Source organism: Oncorhynchus clarkii, chromosome 19 (genome assembly GCF_045791955.1).
Source record: "Oncorhynchus clarkii lewisi isolate Uvic-CL-2024 chromosome 19, UVic_Ocla_1.0, whole genome shotgun sequence".
In the NCBI taxonomy this organism is placed as follows: domain Eukaryota; kingdom Metazoa; phylum Chordata; class Actinopteri; order Salmoniformes; family Salmonidae; genus Oncorhynchus; species Oncorhynchus clarkii.
The window spans coordinates 41637369-41656832 of NC_092165.1; the positions used below are offsets into that span (position 1 = coordinate 41637369).

Sequence of the window (19464 nt, forward strand, 5' to 3'; positions counted from 1 at the left end):
TGTCATCACGTCATTGCTTGCTAACGCCGGGTGTCCTGTCCATACCGCTAACTGAAAAAATCCGACATCTAGGTTTATTTTAATGGTTTGACAATACTGCTAGCCCCAAAATAATCTTACAGTTTGATATCAAGGATGTAGTTAGTACAACAGGCTTGTAGGGTATGTCAATGGCTATCAAATTAAATCCCCACAGCATCGACTTGTTGTTTCTCGTCTGTGATTGTTTATTAGTTAGCAGCGAGCTAGCATGAACCTCTTTAACATCTTGAATATAGCTCAACTGACATGGTAAGGCAGTATGTTACATGTCATATAAAGGGTTCTATATAGAAATTTAATCACATAATAGCTTTAATTTCTCACATTCTGTATGAATTGTTTACAAACAGTTGCATGACTCCGCAACGTTGACGCTTTCCACGTTCCGCTGTACGTAAAAAGACAGACGGAAGTACACATTCAAACTCCAACCCCGTTCTGCGTAAATCAACTAAAAGTGTTTACTGCGCATATGCTTCTAGCAAAGCCTTTTCATCCACAAGCCATTCCACTTGAACTTTTTCGCATGACTTCTGAATAATTGTAATGTTGAAAGAGAAGGTGTTATCACAATGTTTAACTACGGTGGTGTTAAAACAGAACAACTGGCATTGATCAGAATATTTTGATAACTGGAATTGTGAGTCGTTACTGATTGTCCTGTTTGTGACCATCTTGATTATTATTATTTTAAATTATTTTGTTATTGATATTGTTAATGAATAATTTCCAAAGTACGCTTTGGCAATATCTACATTGTTAAGTCATGCTGATAAAGCAATAGAAATTGAAATCTTCATGACAGAAATCTTTGTTGATCACCCGGAAGTACAGTAAAAACAACCACGGAGGAGGTGAGTATAACGCAGCTAGAAAAACTAATTTGACAAAAATGACAATATTTCCTGATACTGTTGACGTTTACATATACTCATGATTATGTCATTGTAAAAACAATTCCTACTAAAAAGAGAACCCATAGCCACGGATAATGGCTGCTATTGACCGTAAGCTAGCTAGCAAGCTAACATGGTGTTGATGGTGGACTGTCTTGTCACTGAATGATAAGTGGTAAACAGTAATAACTATGTTATTGGATACTAGCGCTAGTCATACTCTAACTCATCACAATAGTTTTCACATTATTCATTAATTAATTCAAAACAATCACAACACACCAGCCTTCAAAGCCCTACTAATGTTTGTTAAAAATCACGGACTGGGCCCAAAAATAGTAAACCCTTGAGCTAACGTTAGGTGGATTCCATGATGGTGGAACTTGCTTGTATCATCTACCTCCTTGAACATAGTGCGAGGAACGTTCATTTGAAGCTTTACATCTTCGTTTACAATGAATCCGATGACCACAAAAACACATGTATTATTGTATGATAAAACACTTGTAGTTAAAACAGTTGTACTTAGCTAGCATATAGCTACTATACTTCATTTTCTGATTTCACCTTTAACCTCACAGTTGTGTCTGGTGTTTTTGTGTGTGTCTGGTGAAGAAGATGGAGATAGACTACCAACCAGAGGACTCGCCTGTCTCCTTATTCGATGAAGACTGTATTGATCACGTGAAGGACATGAGGTTGGAAGCAGAGGCAGTGGTCAGCGATGTGTTATTCGCCGTGTCCGAAATGTATGTGTCCTCAAATTTGGACAGTGCTTTGGCTGTGGCCTACATCAACGTGGAAACAAGAGAGGGCAATCGCTATTGCCTTGAGCTCAATGAAGCTGGACTAAGGGTGAGGGATATCAACAGTATTTAATTTGTGCCATTATTTAATTTGTGCTGTTCAGCTGTTATTCTGTGTAGGCCTACTGGTATATGATTGACACTCTCTATTTTTATCTTACAGGTGGTTGGCTACGCTTTTGACCAGGTGGATGAGAGCTTGAGCACCCAATACTTTGAGACTATTTATTCACTGCTGGATACCCTCAGCCCAGGCTACAGAGAAGCTTTTGGGAATGCCCTGCTACAGCGATTGGAGAGGCTGCAGCAAAATGGACAATGAAAGACCAAATGGAGCTAATGATGTGGAAGTGAAACAAGGGTTGTAGGAACATCAATTGTACTATATGAATACAAACATAGCAACCTTTCTCATCAGGTTATTGACCAGACATCTAGCTACTACTACAGTACTAATGTACTACTAAAAGGCTCTGCGTGGTCAATCCGACGTCTGCAGTGACCATACTGCATTTATTGCGATACGGCCTCTGCAGAAGTCAGGGCATTTATACTTCTTGCGCTTAGAGGAGTAGAGCAGAGCTGTTATGAAGGAAGTGTGTTTGTGTATATACAGGACCTCCCGCCCCACCTACCATCAACCAATTATGTCAATGTGGAGCTATACGGAGCCCTCCGCATTGGGTTTCATATTCATGTTATTCACAACAATGATTTAGACCTGCTGTGTCAGTCTGTGACCAGGATTATCTTCTGTCATCATTCACATTCAGGTTTTGTGGCTTTTGTAAAGAACTGTCTGTCAAGTTTGACAATATGCCGCAGTGTTTACCCCCCCCCCCCCCCAGAACTCTCACACTTCATTAACCCTGCTTTACTTCTACATAGGTAGATTATACTTTAAGTATGTTACTTAAGGGCCTCCCAAGTGGCGCAAATGTCTAAGGCACTTCATCACTGTGCTAGAGGCGTCACTACAGACCCGGGTTCGATCCCAGGCTGTGTCGCAGCCGGCCAGGCGCATGCGCGCTGATTACCATCGCCAGTTGTACGGTGCGAGCAGTCCGGCTTGGCAGGGTTGTGTTTTGGAGGATGCATGGCTCTCGACCTTCGCCTCTCCTGAGTCCTTAAGGGAGTTGCAGCGATGGGACAAGACTGTAACTACTAATTGGGGAGAAAAAGTACCAAAAATATATACAAATTCAAAATGTATGTTACTTAATGAAGTTGTCCTCTGCCGTCCACTGAAATAAGTATATTTGGCCTTTTATGTACATCAGCAAGTGCATGTCTCATTGAAACAGCCAAAGAGAGAGAAAGAAGATGTGGGGATTGTTTTCAAAATCCATCAACCACCCCCTCTGATGTTATGACTCATAAACTGCCTTAACGATTGACCATGGTATGCTCTTTGGCAAAATAATGTAAAGTACAAATCATTTACATAACCCATGTCTTAGTTACTGAAGTGTTCATTGTTGTCACGGTAGTTAAACATTTATTCTTTGTCACTTTTAATTTAACACTCCTGAGTTTTGAATAACATTAAGAAGGGTCAAATATTATTCCAAACAGTCAAGTGGCCATTATTAGAAGGGTTTCAAGGTCTGCTTTTGTTATTTGGGCAAATCTAATTTATGCATTTCAAACAAGGAAATGCATTTTCATTTACTATTCACATTACTGTTATGAATACTAAATACAGATGTTGGTATTGACCTGATAGTTTGAGAAGAGGTCAGATGAGGGAGACATTTTATGAAAAATATGTGAGCTACAGTTTTGTGTGGTTGAATTGAGGACTTCCTGGTGTCTGTCATATAGTATATTCCCATTTATATTTCTCTGTTAAGTACCCCAAGCTATCATACTTTTTAGGCAAACAATTAAAACACCTGAAGATGAATTGAAGAGGATGTATCATTGATAAACAAACTAATTTTAGTTCCTCAGTGAAAAGCACAGAAGATATGAGTGTTTACTACTGATTCCACAACTGAGAGTCAACAGTATTTTAATTCATTCAGATTTTGTGAAGATGCTTGAGGATGTTGGCTCCAAGTCCTATCAGTTTAACAGTTCTGGTCATTTTCCACAGTTATCGTAATTTGTGTTGAGAATTTAATTGTGTGTGAAATAAATGATCGCCCATTGTAGTGTAATTTAAATTTACTTAGTATCAAATCAGTTTACCCTGTGAATGTCATTAGAATTTTTACTGTCATTGTTTGATGCTGGCATTATTGCAGACCAACAAAAGCTAGTTAAATACATTTAATTTCCTTGTAATCTGCAATTTTGTTGCACTTATTGCTTTTGAAATGAGTGGTGTGTGTGCATCGGTTTTACCAAGGTGAATGAGTGAACCCAGTTATCCCATGTAATACATTTTTAGGTTCTTGAGAATGCTGAGGCATGTGTTATGTTCTTTTATTTGGTTATGAGCTTTGAAAGTTCAACAGCACACAACAGCATTTTATTTTGAGACATTTGCTTGTCCTTAATGTTAATCAGATGTGAAGGCAAATGACCAAAAAGGTAAAACTATAATACTACAAAATGTAAGATTAAATAAAGACTATTATATGTAACTATTTAGACATCTTGGTTTTAATATCTAGCCATTGCTGTTTGACAGTACAGAAGAAGAAAGAATCCCCTCCCAAAGTACTGAGTTACAACATATTTATCAGTCAAAAGGAAATACAGTACATGCCTAATAGCTTTTCAGACAACACAGCAGCCAGTAAAAAATAAGCAAATATCTAGAAAGTTGCACCGCACTGCAATGTAAATAAAGTCTAGGAATTGATTGTCCACAGGAACATTAACAGACTCATTCTGATCAATTATTGACACTATTTGGGAGATGACTGAGTAGAATTTAGCAATACTTGGGTCATTCCATCAAATCAGTACCTTTTGGGTAGTGTAATATACGGTATATATCTTTTTTCATCTAATTTTAACAGTCTGGCATGAAGAGCACAGGTTCAACTTAATAAATAAAGTTTTTCCCCATCTCAAAAGGTTAAATAAAGTATATGACTATAGTAAGTGCCCATTAAGTGTCAAATAAAGTAACGGGGTTGACGATTTCATCTTAAATCAGCCATAAATCCGGTTGTAACGGGGAATGGAAGCCTGCTGTGTGCAGCAGGGAGGAAATTGTCAAAGACTCCAGCCACCCAAGTCATAGACTGTTCTCTCTGCTACTGTTCTCTCTGCTACTGTTCTCTCTGCTACTGTTCTCTCTGCTACTGCTCTCTCTGCTACTGCACGGTAAGCTGTATTGGAGTGCCAAAAACTGAAGAGCTCCTTAACAGCTTCTACCCCCCAAGCCATAAGACTGCTGATCAGTTCATCAAATGGCTACCCAGACTATTTACATTGACCCCCTTATCTTATTCTAATCTATTGTTGTTTTTTTTGCACTGACTCTCTTGCACAAGTACACTCACTGGACTCTAACCACATACTCACACATACTAATACTGACACTCCAACAACACACACACACATATTGACGCCACACACACATACAGTGCCTTGCGAAAGTATTCGGCCCCCTTGAACTTTGCGACCTTTTGCCACATTTCAGGCTTCAGACATAAAGATATAAAACTGTATTTTTTTGTGAAGAATCAACAACAAGTGGGACACAATCATGAAGTGGAACGACATTTATTGGATATTTCAAACTTTTTTAACAAATCAAAAACGGAAAAATTGGGCGTGCAAAATTATTCAGCCCCCTTAAGTTAATACTTTGTAGCGCCACCTTTTGCTACGATTACATCTGTAAGTCGCTTGGGGTATGTCTCTATCAGTTTTGCACATCGAGAGACTGACATTTTTTCCCATTCCTCCTTGCAAAACAGCTCGAGCTCAGTGAGGTTGGATGGAGAGCATTTGTGAACAGCAGTTTTCAGTTCTTTCCACAGATTCTCGATTGGATTCAGGTCTGGACTTTGACTTGGCCATTCTAACACCTGGATATGTTTATTTTTGAACCATTCCATTGTAGATTTTGCTTTATGTTTTGGATCATTGTCTTGTTGGAAGACAAATCTCCGTCCCAGTCTCAGGTCTTTTGCAGACTCCATCAGGTTTTCTTCCAGAATGGTCCTGTATTTGGCTCCATCCATCTTCCCATCAATTTTAACCATCTTCCCTGTCCCTGCTGAAGAAAAGCAGGCCCAAAATATGATGCTGCCACCACCATGTTTGACAGTGGGGATGGTGTGTTCAGCTGTGTTGCTTTTACGCCAAACATAACGTTTTGCATTGTTGCCAAAAAGTTCAATTTTGGTTTCATCTGACCAGAGCACCTTCTTCCACATGTTTGGTGTGTCTCCCAGGTGGCTTGTGGCAAACTTTAAACAACACTTTTTATGGATATCTTTAAGAAATGGCTTTCTTCTTGCCACTCTTCCATAAAGGCCAGATTTGTGCAATATACGACTGATTGTTGTCCTATGGACAGAGTCTCCCACCTCAGCTGTAGATCTCTGCAGTTCATCCAGAGTGATCATGGGCCTCTTGGTTGCATCTCTGATCAGTCTTCTCCTTGTATGAGCTGAAAGTTTAGAGGGACGGCCAGGTCTTGGTAGATTTGCAGTGGTCTGATACTCCTTCCATTTCAATATTATCGCTTGCACAGTGCTCCTTGGGATGTTTAAAGCTTGGGAAATCTTTTTGTATCCAAATCCGGCTTTAAACTTCTTCACAACAGTATCTCGGACCTGCCTGGTGTGTTCCTTGTTCTTCATGATGCTCTCTGCGCTTTTAACGGACCTCTGAGACTATCACAGTGCAGGTGCATTTATACAGAGACTTGATTACACACAGGTGGATTGTATTTATCATCATTAGTCATTTAGGTCAACATTGGATCATTCAGAGATCCTCACTGAACTTCTGGAGAGAGTTTGCTGCACTGAAAGTAAAGGGGCTGAATAATTTTGCACGCCCAATTTTTCAGTTTTTGATTTGTTAAAAAAGTTTGAAATATCCAATAAATGTCGTTCCACTTCATGATTGTGTCCCACTTGTTGTTGATTCTTCACAAAAAAATACAGTTTTAGTTTTATATCTTTATGTTTGAAGCCTGAAATGTGGCAAAAGGTTGCAAAGTTCAAGAGGGCCGAATACTTTTGCAAGGCACTGTAGCTACTGTAGCTAAGAAAGTAATACTAAGTGTATGTTATGTAGTAAGCTGTTAGTAGCCCATGTGCCTCACCCTAATACTTTGGTCCCTTTCCCCCTCATAACTTAGCCTACTGTTCTGACTTGCTGGTGCACAAGTAGTGCATAGCCTGTTTTGGGGAAATGTAATCATAGAATATTGTAAGCGCTTTCATTGTCTGCTTATATCCGCTTTTATTTATCCCACGGTTCAGACAGCAAAAGTGCTGAACAAATAGTTATATTGACTACATCCGTCCTGTCTTGCTCATTAATGTCTTAATCGAAATTACGGATTGCCTCTTATCTGCTTGTGGTTTGCTTACATGCTGACGACACCGCAATGCGCTCGCATTGCAAAATAAATGTACACATACATGTTATTCCATTGTTGCACCCACACTGCTCGCGTGCATTGGCGTAGTCAGACACTAAAATAGAACTTGATTCTATTTGTGACACTTGAAGTCCTGCCTCTCCCATCTCCTCGTTGGTTTTTAGGAGCATATATGATTGAAAGATGAACTGAGGTCCACACTCCAGTCCAGTTGGTTGTGGTAATGCACCTTAAAGTTGGTTGTCAATCGTCATATAAAGTCTAAAAAAAGAAGAAGCCTGGAAGAGAGATTACTAAAAACAAACTCAGTTTACTGTTTTATCTGTGGATTAATTGTCAGAGTAAAGGACCTTGTGCATTTCAGGTAAAATAACAATCCAATGTTTATATCCCAGGACAAATTAGCTAGCAACAGCAAGCTAACGAGCTAAATTGCCATAAATGTTTAATGTTTTTCGCCTGTCCCCAAATTAATATAATTGGTTCAGAGTTTGTTTTGATATTTCAACCTGCGTGTCCTGATCGCGTCTGGTGTGGGTGGACAAAATCAACTTGCGCTTGATGGCGCGTGCGGTCTGGTCAGCATGTTATGCCATAGTTTGTACATCTACATTTTCAGTATAAATCACATTTGTTTAAGCAAGTCAGCCATATCAGCTATGCTTTTTTTTAAAGGCAGTAAATGAGGCTGAATGAACTGTTTCGCTGCCAGATAAGGCTCCACCAGGTGTAGCAGTGGTAAGGATTCACTCTATGATTCTGAAAAGAAAGCCCTGGTGTTAGGACAGCTTTATGTAGGCCCTAACAGTTTGTGGGCACCGTTTGTCACTGTTATAGTGCAACTAATGTATAATTTAGTGTTGTGTAGTGGGTTTGCTTGCATGCATCTAAAAATGTTTTGGCGAGTTTGCTCCACCAAGATTGACATGCTAAAATCGCCACTGATGTTAGCTAATCCTTCCCCTAATCATAACCCTTTTAGCTAACCATTCACTTAACCTTAATCCTTTAACCTAACTCGTAACCTTAACACTAGCTAACGTTATCATTAGCCAACTAGCCACCTTTCACAACAACAAATTGGAATTCCTAACATATTGTATGAATTGCAATTAACATATTGTATGAAATGGATGATGGGCATCCACCAATTAATACATACCATACGAAATATAAAATGTGGTGTATCAGATTTACGTACAGGATAATCTGAAATGCGCTGAGATCAGGTTGGTTCCCCAATCAAAATTTACATTTGGTCTATCATTTTACAGCAAGAAATGCTTAATTCAAAATGTGGAAAAAGTCAAGAGGGGTGTGAATACTTTCTGAAAGCACTGAACACACACACACACACACACTGCTGCTTCTGTGCTTTATTTGTTTTTACTTTTTGTTGTCTATCCTGATGCCTAGTCAGTTGACCCTGCCTTTATGTAAATATCTACCTCAAATATCTTGAACCCCGGCCTATTGATCTTGTACTCCCTGTATATAGCTTCATTCTGGTGTATTTTATTCCTTGTGTTACTATTTAACTCTGTATTGCTGGGAAAGGCTTGTAAGCAGGCATTTCACAGTAAAGTCTACACCTGTTGTAGTCGGTGCATGTGACAAATAAAATGTTCAGTGTTTCTTTTGAAAACATTTTTTAAAGGAATAGTTTCACAAAATTAAAAATTAGAGTTCAGTTCAAGTAAGATGAATCACTAATCACATTAAATAATCATCTTCAGAAATTAGCTTTACAATGATGGTGAGAACTTGGAGAAATGTTGAGTTTATGTGGGTTAAAATCTTCCTATAAGTCACAGAGGGTACACAGAGGGTACATAGAGGGTACACAGAGGGACATGACAAATGCTGAATTGTCACTTTAGCAAGTCTTTATTCATATTAAAAGTCCGATTTATTGAATTTTCATTCTAGTTTATTTTAAAAGGGCACTTCATTTATAACAGGCGTTCACAAATCAACATTGGTGCACAATTTCTACTTAAAATATATAAAGGGATGCAAAAGGTAGCCAGGTAGCCTAGTGGTTAGAGACTTGGGCCAGTAACCAAAAGGTTGCTAGTTTGAATCCCTTAGCCAACAAGGTGAAAAAACCTCAGGAGGAGTTTGGATATGCAAAAAACACATTTCCAATTCACACATGCGTATAATACACACATGTACATGTATGGAATTGGAAAAAATATAAGCACCCACAGTTATTAGGTACTCATTTGGTGGAATGACCCACTTATGCATTTATGAGTAAACAGTCAGCCACAACATTTCAAAATTCCTGTATGGGAAGTTCAGTTTTAAAATGACTGAAAAAGCTACAGTATACATTTAAAACCTACAGAATCAATACTTAAAAATCAGAATTCTTAAATTATAGAATAATTCATGAAATGTGTATGTGGGTTATTCTCAGTTTAAGCAGTTCACATTAGAATCCCTTTTTAAAAATTCCCGTCAGGTGGTACTGCAGACAAATATCAGCTTACGATCTGGACTGGGAACTTTATGCAGAACAAGTCTTTGCCAGTGTCATCTCTCAGCTCCCATTCAACAACCAGCTTGATCTAGAAATTAAGACAAATTGAGATTTTGTCCAGTATTGGAGACATTGGATCAGTAATGCACACAAAAGCTTCCCTTTTAATCAACATCTTTGAGGCTACCTTTTTATACTTTAAGGTCACATTGAGGAAATGAAAAGAGGAACATCTTGTTTTCAGCATTCTCAAGAGCATAAAAATGGTGTGTTCAATTATTTCAGGCATACTTACAGAGGGGTACTCAGACTTCACAGGAAGCTGAGTCACATAGTGATAGCTCTGTGCCTTTTGAATGGGGCACTCGATCCCAGACTTGCAGCCATCTTCAATGGGGATGGGGAATGGGATGGGAACGCCAGCAATCACACCGTGGACAATTGCTTTACTCGTCTGGCTCTCAACCTCTAAACAAAACAGGCACAGGAGGGATTAACAAAAATGGCACATTTACTTTGAATGAACAAACATCTGTTGATGATGTACTTACCACTGTCGAATGTCACATTGACAGCATAGGCCTGTCCTTTATGGAGCTCACATGGTTGTTTAGGACAAGGTTGGATGTCAACAATCACCACTTTACCAACATCAGAGCCTGGAGAGAACATAAGACAGATTCCATTGTCACTCATTCTAGTAATGAAACCAGGCCAAAGATTCACACCTTGTAAAATCTGTAATTTTGGTACACTACCCTTGTAACTAATAGGTTATACATCATCACCTGACAAGATTATCAAACCAGTCAGTAAATTAAATAAGTTTACATCAAAGTGCCAAGACCTCGAATCAAAACTTACCACAATCTACAAATTTCACAGGTTCTGCGCAGGTGAGAGCAATAAGGGAGAACAGAACAATGATGGAAGCAGCATGAAAATCCATAACTGCAATCTGGCTCTGAAAGAAGTTAGAGAAAGATTCTTACAGCTGCCGTTTCAAAAACTTGAATGACTACAAATTAGGAAAGCACAGAGACCAGAGCCATATATAGCCATACAGACCGTCTCAACAAGCAAATTCAGTGAGCAAAAGTATTCTCAGTTCATTCAATCATATGATTCGTGTGACTAGTACTAGATGTCTACTTAACTAGCGAACTCCTCCCAGGAAAAACAGCCCGGATTAGTACATTGTGTAGTCCAGAGGGATATACTACAAAGCAAGATTAATGAGTTAACCAATTTACTTTGATAAACAACCAGAAATAACTATTCATTTTCTGGTCTATTAAGAAAGCAACGTTTAGATATGCGTTTTTGGTTGTTGAGTCAATTAGAGCGTTCTCATTATTATGCTAATCTTCCTAAAAAAATAAAGTTATTTCAGAATATTTGGCTAAATTAGTTGGTTTAAATCATTGATCTTGCTTTTTAGTGTTATTGTGACGTCTACAGTAACAAATACACATGCACTAGCTAACTACCTTTCCATCTTCGTTTGGTGAATATACACCGATATAATATTTAGTGAAAAATATATATTAGGCGAACAAAACTTTTAGATACAGACCTCTCTTCTATGCTTCAGGTGTAGGCTCACAGACACTCCTTACTTCCTTGTCACGAGAAAATGACGTGTATTTACGGTGGTGGAATATTCAATGTTCGCTGACTGGCATGGAAAGTAACGAATCAGATGTTTTATATATTGCAAGAGTAGGCGATTCTTATGACGTTATAAAACAGACGTTTTCCTAACCAATCGTTTTGCGTCTACAGATCTGACACCGCAGTTTCCATTGGGGGCGGCTTTCGTAGAATGTTATGGAAGATGTTTTTCGTACTACGGCGAGGAGCAATGTTGAGTGCAACAAAGACAACGTCATGGACCCTTGCTAGGTATACAATGGGTATTGGAATATAAAGGAATTGCTTAAGAAGGCATATAAACAACTTAATTATATCGACAAGACCATTGTCTTCATATTGCAAAGTAGAGCAGCGTAGCTAGCTAACGTTAACTATTAGCTTTACATTGGCTATCACTGTGGGGTCAAGCTTAACTTACGTCAGCTAGTTGAATATAATTTTGATTGCTGTTGATTTTTTTTTTGTCATATCTAATCAGACATTTGTTGGACTTAGTCAACACTCTATGTATATTGCTTTAACGTTCATTACAATTGGTTATATTCAGCTGCCATGAATCGCTGAGCCTTTACATGACCCATTCCTTACACCCAAGTAGTAGTAGCCAGTAACGTTACCTGTCAGTGTAAAGTTAGGCCTTATGAATCAATATTGTAGGCATAGAGTTGCATAACTTCTTTTCTTTCAGGGCCTCATTTCCCCTTCTCACCCATGTGGGCCAACCAATATTGCTGAGATGTCCCCAAAGTTCTCAACCTCTCTACACAAGTCTCTCACGCTTGAGCAGCAAATCAGCCCAGGAGAAAACAGCAGAGTCCAGTCCAGTTGAAGAGAAAGTATACCTCAGTGCATCATGTGTTAAGGTTAGGGTAATTATTCACACAAAGTATATATTGTACTCTATAAACAGTATAATGTAACTTCTTATTTAAATCCATCCCCATAATGTGTGGGCTATTAAGCTCTAGTGTCTTTCTGGATACTCCACATGTCAAATACTGACCTAATTACCCTTTTCTCTGTCTGTGTCTTTAGAGGCTAAGAGAGATCATGGATAAGGGACAGTACCTGAGAATACAGGTGGAAGGGGGAGGCTGCTCTGGATTCCAGTACAAGTTTGTCATTGACAGTACCAGGAATGAGGAGGACAGGTAATTGTCATTGATTAATCTGTCGCTCTGTTGTCATTCAAGAGTCCACTCGTTACTGCTGCATGCCATTCATTCAGTTCATCAATAAGACAATTATTTGTAGTAACACAATCATTGTTATCTGACCATATCTGTTTATCTCTTTGTCCTCGATCCCTTCCAACACCCTTTTTTATCCATTCTAAACTCTTTCTCCCCCTCTCTCTCTCAGGGTGTTTGAGCAAGGAGGGGTAGGGGTCATTGTGGACCAAGACAGCCTGGAGTTTGTGAAAGGCTCTACACTGGACTATACTCAGGAGCTGATTCGCTCCTCCTTCCAGATGCTGAAAAACCCTCAGGCAGACCATGGCTGCTCATGCGGAACCTCCTTCTCAGTCAAGTTATGAGACTCTGGGTCTGAGACTTGCAGCTTTCAACCCCTCCATCCCTCACTAAGTCATAATGTAGGCATTTTATTTGAAATTATATATTCAGAAACCGGGTGTTCACAGGTGAATAAGTTATTCCACAATTCACAGATGATCCTCATAACAACTCTGCAACTGACAACATTTAAAGAATGCTGTAGCCTATTTTTTGGGAAAGTATGCTTGGTTACAAATTTAACAAAGTGGATAAGAATCAGACGTGCTGGATGTATTTACAAATTGATGGATGGGTTTTCAGTGTTCTGTTTCACTACGATATTAAAAAATATGTTATATTGGTTATATATTTATACTGAATGAAGATTATGCTTTGGAGTAGTTTGAATGTAAAAGACTGCATCCCATAAAGAATGTAGGTCATGTCTATGAATAAAACTGTCAAAATGACAGCAAATGTATTTGTCTTGGAATCAAATTAATGCAGTTAAATTTAGGTCATGATGTATTTACCAAGTAAATTGGGAGCTTTCTGATTACATCATAATGATGAAAGAGCAGCTACTGTGGGAAGTGTGGCCAGTCACAGATGGGTAGGTACCAACTATCATAAGGCATTACCATTTCAAAATTGTTTTGGAACATCAAAATGTTAGTGAATGATTAGTGAATTTCTCATTCTTAATAGGTGTGTCCAGTGTAGATGGGCTATCATGTCAACATAGTTTGATTATCAAGCTCATCAAACCCTCAAATTCACATGGCTTAGATCGCTGGGTGTATGCAAATAGGATTGATATAGGTTGTTGATTGAGTTAGTACCCCATGCCTGATAAAGAACTTATGTTGTCAATCTTTTCGTTTTTTATTAAAATTTGATTTAAGAAAGATTTCACAAAAAATATACAAAACAATATCTTTACAAATGATATTTACATTGATGTAATGTAAATCAAAATATGCAGTAAACACATTTAATCAATTTAACAGAATTATCATAAAACGAGGGAAAACATTTTGCATCTTTCATATTTTCTATTTACTCAGTTACATTCCAGTTGAGCAATATCATATCTGGTTACGAGAAACATAAACCTATATCCTTGTAAAAATAGCCACTCCCTTTTAAACGTATATCAATATGTATGCTCTTAATAATGTTACGCCATAGCAGCACACTGAAAAGTGATCAAAAGGAGAAATGCAACAGTGCATTGAAACATTTTCAGCTTTTTTCCTTTGTTTTTTTGAGGAATTTGGTTGGACAGGGAATCGGGGATTGTCTTTTGATAAGCCATGCATTCCCATTACACACATACACAAAACCTCAAACAACTATACACACACATTGTATGTTATGGAGGGTTACTGCACAAGCTAAAAGATCACTACATTTGAATCAATATGGTCACACACTGCTGGGGGTTTGAGGTTCAACCAGTGGACAACACGGTCAAATACACAAACCATCAGGGTAACACAGTGACCAGGTCGGGTGTACAGTGCATAGTATGCTTTGGCATGCTGACATCCAGAACATAACTGCGGATGTTACATTCATGAGGAAGGCCACAGGAGTTTAAATAATTTGTAAAAATAAATAAGAAAACAAGAACTTGTATTAGTCAAAAGAAAAAACAATGAAATTATATAAAACAAACATCAAACCACTCCAAACCTCATCAGTCACTCAGAAGGAGATTAAGGCTAAATTAGTTTGCTACAAGTTTTAAAAATTGCATTTTCATCAGTCACACTAACTCCTGCCAACTGGCAAAACTGCCATTTAGAACATTGACACAAATACTCATACTAAAAATAAATATTCATCACCATCAAAATCATGTGCAGGTGATATGAAAGGAAGTTTTACAACTGTGATGTGATGTTTTGGAGGGATATTTTGCAACGGTAGTGGTATGATGTCTTCCACCTCGTGGAATAACAATCAGGGCTTATGCTGTAGTGTAGATGAGGCTCACACTGATGCCCCGAGTGTTGAGGCAATGAGTCCTGTTTACTAGATGTGTAGTTATCCCACAGCGGAGTAGAACGGTTTCTTCTCTCTGAATAGGCATGCTGGGAAAAGCCCATGCAGACCCCTGGACTGGACACAGTGGTGGATGGATGATGTGTCACTCCAGGTGTGCCTCTCAGTGAGGGGCATGGATGCACCTCCAGACAAATAGGCTGCAGAGGACACAGAAAAGGGAGAGGAAAGACATTTATTAACAGTCAGCGGTGTAACACTAAGGCATTTCATACAATATTCAAATGTTTATTTAATTGTCAATTGCTACAATGAACTTAAAACACCACTAATGACAATGTTGTAAAATGGAGACATAGTTTCAGAGGAATACTGTACTGATAGAAAGTGGAGTTCTACCTTCTATCGTCCCCACCAGCACTAATGACGAAGCGATCCCCACTTGTGAAGCGAATATTAGTCAAGTGGGCTGAGTGGCCCAGAAAGCGTTTGTGTTTGGCCTGCAGAGAACAATACGTGTGTTATTAAAATGGCTTCCTCAAAATAACTGTAGCTGAGCATAATTTAGACAGATAATAGATGCATAGGTTAGGTGGAACTGTAGTTACAGTATATCATGATGGTCAATAACAGACACACCAACATTACAGAGACACATGAAACCACAAACATAAGCCTGAATCACATTAGTGAAAGTTCACCAATAAGATAAATATCTCCATTCATGTCAATGCTGAATGCTACCATAAGTCAAAGTGAATATGTAGGCTACTGTACAATATGATACAATTCGCGAGTCATATTTAACATGCTATAATCAATCCAACAAGTATTAGCAGTTATAAACAATTAACAGTATTTCATTTTTGTAAGTGACGTATATAAAGAGAGCTCACTATTCTATGGCAGCAATGTGTGAATTTATAGTTTTCTTGGATTGATGAGGCACAAATATCAAACAGAATTCAATATTCACACAGAGACACAGATCAGCATCATAGAACACAGATTATACTTACAAACTTTTCTGGACATGGAAAGTCAAACAGCTTTACCATTCCAAAGTCATCGCCTGTGACGATGTTCAGGCCAGAGTGGGAAACACAGGCACATGTGACGTCTGCTTTGTCAGTGTTACGGGACCAGATCCCCACAACCTCATCCCCCAGGACACTTGCCAGACAGTGAGACATTACATGTTAGTTAGACAGGAAGTAACTCCAATGATCATGTGGTGCTTTGACTTTGTGTAACCTAGGGGTTCCCCAATTTTTGTTGAGTTCAGGCAATAATTTTGTATGATCTTCTGTGTAGAAAAGAACATTATAATTAATTATGTTATTCCCCCCCCCCCCCCCAGTCTGATTTAGTGCCTGGTCAGCTCCACTCTGTTCTAATGAGTCCTATGCGGCTTGTGGGCATTGTAGAGGGACACGTGTGTTTCTGAGAGTCGTATCTTTCCGTGATGGGGTAATAATATTTTGTAGCTTAAACCGTTCAAAAGATAGAGCCACATTTGTGGGAAGAAAAGATAAACTGCTTTGTTTACTGACGTAACCCTGGTTCTAAGAACCAAGTGCGATTTTTAAAATGTAATTTCAGAGTTTCTCTCGTGACCCCATTTTCAAATCAGGCCGTGGCCCCCAGTTTGGGAAACACTAGGGTAACCCCTGTGTCCCCAGTACTGATTTCATATGGCCCTGTCAGTAGTGAGATTACTATGGAGACCCCAACATAAAACACACACTCACCTTGTCCATGTGGCCCAGGTTATCCTGTCTATGACTGACTGCTCTGTGACATGCTTTCCAGATGGCACCTCGTACACCAGCCGCTTGTAAGCACCAGTCGATATCTGTTGGTGTAATAGTAAATAATAGTCAAATAATACATTAAAACATGATCATTGTGAGTCTTGATTTCATATTGGAGAGTTAATATGCATTTACACAAACAATCATAGATACACAGATCTCGTGCCTCTACCTGAACATAGCAGCTGTCTGCAGAGAAGTCCATTTGCATGACAAAGCTGGGGATGTCCCTGCAGCAGTTAATACGGTTGAGTTGTGGTCCAAGCGTCAGGTCGTAGAAGTCAACCGCACTCTCACTGGAGCCCACTGCCAAGTAGCGTGAATCTGGACTGAACCTGAGGAAGAAACAGGTTCAGTTCAAAATGTGTCCTCTTAGACTTATTACAACAAAGAGAAGAACACTCAGTACACTCATGAAGGATGAGTTTCCACCATAAAAGGCTCTGGGTGATTTTGAGAGGGATTCCCCCACCTGATATCTTGGATGGGAGAGCGGCGGTCCCTCTTCTTGCCCCAGATCTTGAGTGAGGTGACCAGCAGGATAATGAACTCTCCATTCTTCATGCCAATGGCCACCATGTCCCCCTCGGGGCTGTAGGCCACCGTACGAGCTGGGTGTCCCAGGTTCACCTTGTTTAGCATCTTCTGTTACCCCAAAAAAGATTCAACATAGAGAAAGTCAACACACAAGGTTCTTATAGTGTCTCACATACAACACATTAGCAGAATCAAGTACAATACATCCGTAAGAAAGATTCCATCAAATTAAGTTAGCTCTTTATAAACTGAGACTAGCTGGCTGGCTAACAAGTCATAGTAAAGGGGCTCCTGACCTTCTCTGGGATGTCCCACAGCCTCACAGTGCCATCCTCTGCAGCAGAAAGGAACACGTCCCGTGTGGGATGGGTGCCAACGCCCCAGATCGGACCATCCATGTGGCCGTTCACCAGGATGTTGCACGCTGCATTCTTTTCCCCCACCTCAATGATCTCAGCATTCCGGGTTCCTACCAGAATTTTACCCTAGAACAGCAACAAGGGAAATGTGGATGAGGAATACAAATATAGACTTGCATGGCTCATTAGCCTATTCTTTATACCCACTGGATGGTGGAATGTCCCACCTTTACTCTGCATACGGAGCGCACACAGTCTATGATCTGTCCCGTCTCCAGGCGAAAGGCTCTGCAGCGCTTCAGCTCCTGGTCCCACAGCTTCAGAGCACCTCCTTCCTTTGACCTGTAGGGGGCACCAAACACAACACTGTTGCTGTATACTGAAATCTGAGTTTCCATTCAAGTTTCATACTCTCAGTCCTCTCTCTATATGTTTATGTAGAAAACTTTGATTAATTAATCCAAGTCAGTTCATTGATTTCACACGACTAACAGCAGTGGTAGCTGGTACAGTGAGGAGAGGAGCAATACTTACGGTCTTTCCTTGCCTCCCGTAACGATGAGGCCATCTCTTAGTGTGGTGTACATGGTGAATACAGGCCCTGTGTGGGCTTTAGCCACTACTCTCACTAGAATGTGCTCCTTCCACACACACACATCCCCACTAATGGTACCTGTAAATGTCAAGTTATTCTGAAACAAAAAAAAACAAACCTGCACTAATCTTGTGACCTAAAAGAGCAGAGGAGCATTGCACAGACAATCAATCAGTATAAGAATCAATTAAATTGCATCGTTAACCCTATTCAATAGGCTTTATACATATAATTACAACATGTATCATATCTGTACCCTGTTGTCATACCATTGAAATGAAAGGTAGATTATATTTTTAAAAGTTTTCAACATTAATTCAAGTTAACATTCATAAGATTATACATAAAATAAAGTATAAATACATCTTAATAATAAGTACAATGCCAAATACATTCTAAGTATACATGTTCCATAGGGAAACTGCAAATGTAGTAACTGTACTGTCCGATTGGGTATCATATGGCAGTAACATAGAGAGTGGGGAATGGACTTACAGCTCCAAATGCTACAGAGAGCATGGTCTGCATGCGGGCGTCCTCTATGGAACTCATCACACCCTTCTTGCACAGCAGAGCCCGGCCCGCGAGCGTCCAGAACCTCACATGTTTTATCCCAACAGAAACAAACTGGGTGTCCGAGTCCGGACGGAACTCTGCCACAAAGATCCGTTGAGTGTGACCTGACCGGCTGGCCACTTTGGCACCTTAAAAATAATGGTGCATTGATATAAGCTCTGTTGGGGACCTATCTCCCTGTATTCATTGCAGCTGGGCACTAACAGGTGCACCCTGATAAGGTGAAAAACCTGTAATGAGTAGGTGTGAGGTATTTACCTTCTTGCCACTTCCAGATGGTAATGGTGTGTTCTGGGTCCAGACCCACAGAGAGCAGCAGCTTCCCAGTGGCACTGAAGCTGACCGAGCAGACACCCCGGGAGTGGAAACAGCGCAGCACAGACAGCGTCTGCTTGTTCATGGCATCCCACACGTGGATGGAGGGCGACGTGGCTGAGGGAGGGAACAACAGCAGTGTAGATTCAAGCTTCATGTATGCTGGATGAAAAGAGGCCAGAAACTTTAGGCCCCAACTAAATCCACAAATGATAAAATTCAATGACTGTGACTTCTTTTAAATATGAGGTTTTTACATTTGTCGGACCATATGACAAGTTATAATGGATATTGAATATCAATGGTACATTCATATAAAAAAACTTGTTTTGAATTGAGTACCAATGTAA

The 19464-nt window shown here is 39.5% G+C and overlaps 4 protein-coding genes across 7 annotated transcripts in view; 2 read left to right on the forward strand and 2 right to left on the reverse strand.

Moving 5' to 3' along the window:
* Positions 1–477: 477 nt before the first annotated feature.
* On the forward strand, positions 478–4335 carry LOC139375211 (gsk3b interacting protein). 3 transcript variants are annotated; one of them, XM_071116798.1, is made up of 4 exons: positions 568–682; positions 848–896; positions 1554–1793; positions 1908–4335. In XM_071116798.1, exons 3-4 carry the CDS (start codon positions 1557–1559, stop codon positions 2064–2066), a joined length of 396 nt encoding a protein of 131 aa, XP_070972899.1. In that variant the 5' UTR covers positions 568–682; positions 848–896; positions 1554–1556; the 3' UTR covers positions 2067–4335. The 3 variants fall into 3 exon arrangements, with proteins under 3 accessions (XP_070972898.1, XP_070972900.1, XP_070972899.1); XM_071116797.1 differs by having other exon boundaries at positions 478–896; XM_071116799.1 differs by having other exon boundaries at positions 526–896; positions 1557–1793.
* Positions 4336–9132: 4797 nt separating this feature from the next.
* On the reverse strand, positions 9133–11441 carry LOC139375212 (NPC intracellular cholesterol transporter 2-like). Its single transcript, XM_071116800.1, has 5 exons — positions 11333–11441; positions 10621–10720; positions 10308–10415; positions 10052–10224; positions 9133–9844 (listed from the first exon to the last, which is right to left on the reverse strand). Exons 2-5 carry the CDS (start codon positions 10703–10705, stop codon positions 9758–9760), a joined length of 453 nt encoding a protein of 150 aa, XP_070972901.1. The 5' UTR covers positions 10706–10720; positions 11333–11441; the 3' UTR covers positions 9133–9757.
* Positions 11442–11554: 113 nt separating this feature from the next.
* On the forward strand, positions 11555–13781 carry LOC139375213 (iron-sulfur cluster assembly 2 homolog, mitochondrial-like). Of its 2 annotated transcripts, none has more exons than XM_071116801.1 (4): positions 11555–11661; positions 12101–12281; positions 12448–12563; positions 12775–13781. In XM_071116801.1, exons 1-4 carry the CDS (start codon positions 11582–11584, stop codon positions 12947–12949), a joined length of 552 nt encoding a protein of 183 aa, XP_070972902.1. In that variant the 5' UTR covers positions 11555–11581; the 3' UTR covers positions 12950–13781. The 2 variants fall into 2 exon arrangements, with proteins under 2 accessions (XP_070972902.1, XP_070972903.1); XM_071116802.1 differs by having other exon boundaries at positions 12101–12275.
* A 1202-nt stretch (positions 13782–14983) lies between these two features.
* LOC139375214 (EMAP like 5) overlaps positions 14984–19464 on the reverse strand; it is a 76417-nt gene continuing 71936 nt past the window's right edge. The window contains exons 35-45 of the mRNA XM_071116804.1: positions 19058–19231; positions 18719–18927; positions 18163–18320; positions 17856–17970; positions 17566–17754; positions 17205–17377; positions 16905–17067; positions 16670–16773; positions 15938–16091; positions 15318–15418; positions 14984–15118 (exon numbers count right to left, since the gene is read on the reverse strand). Coding sequence (XP_070972905.1) covers positions 15082–15118; positions 15318–15418; positions 15938–16091; positions 16670–16773; positions 16905–17067; positions 17205–17377; positions 17566–17754; positions 17856–17970; positions 18163–18320; positions 18719–18927; positions 19058–19231 — 1577 coding nt within the window. The 3' untranslated portion in view covers positions 14984–15081. The remainder of the gene's footprint in view (positions 15119–15317; positions 15419–15937; positions 16092–16669; positions 16774–16904; positions 17068–17204; positions 17378–17565; positions 17755–17855; positions 17971–18162; positions 18321–18718; positions 18928–19057; positions 19232–19464) is intronic.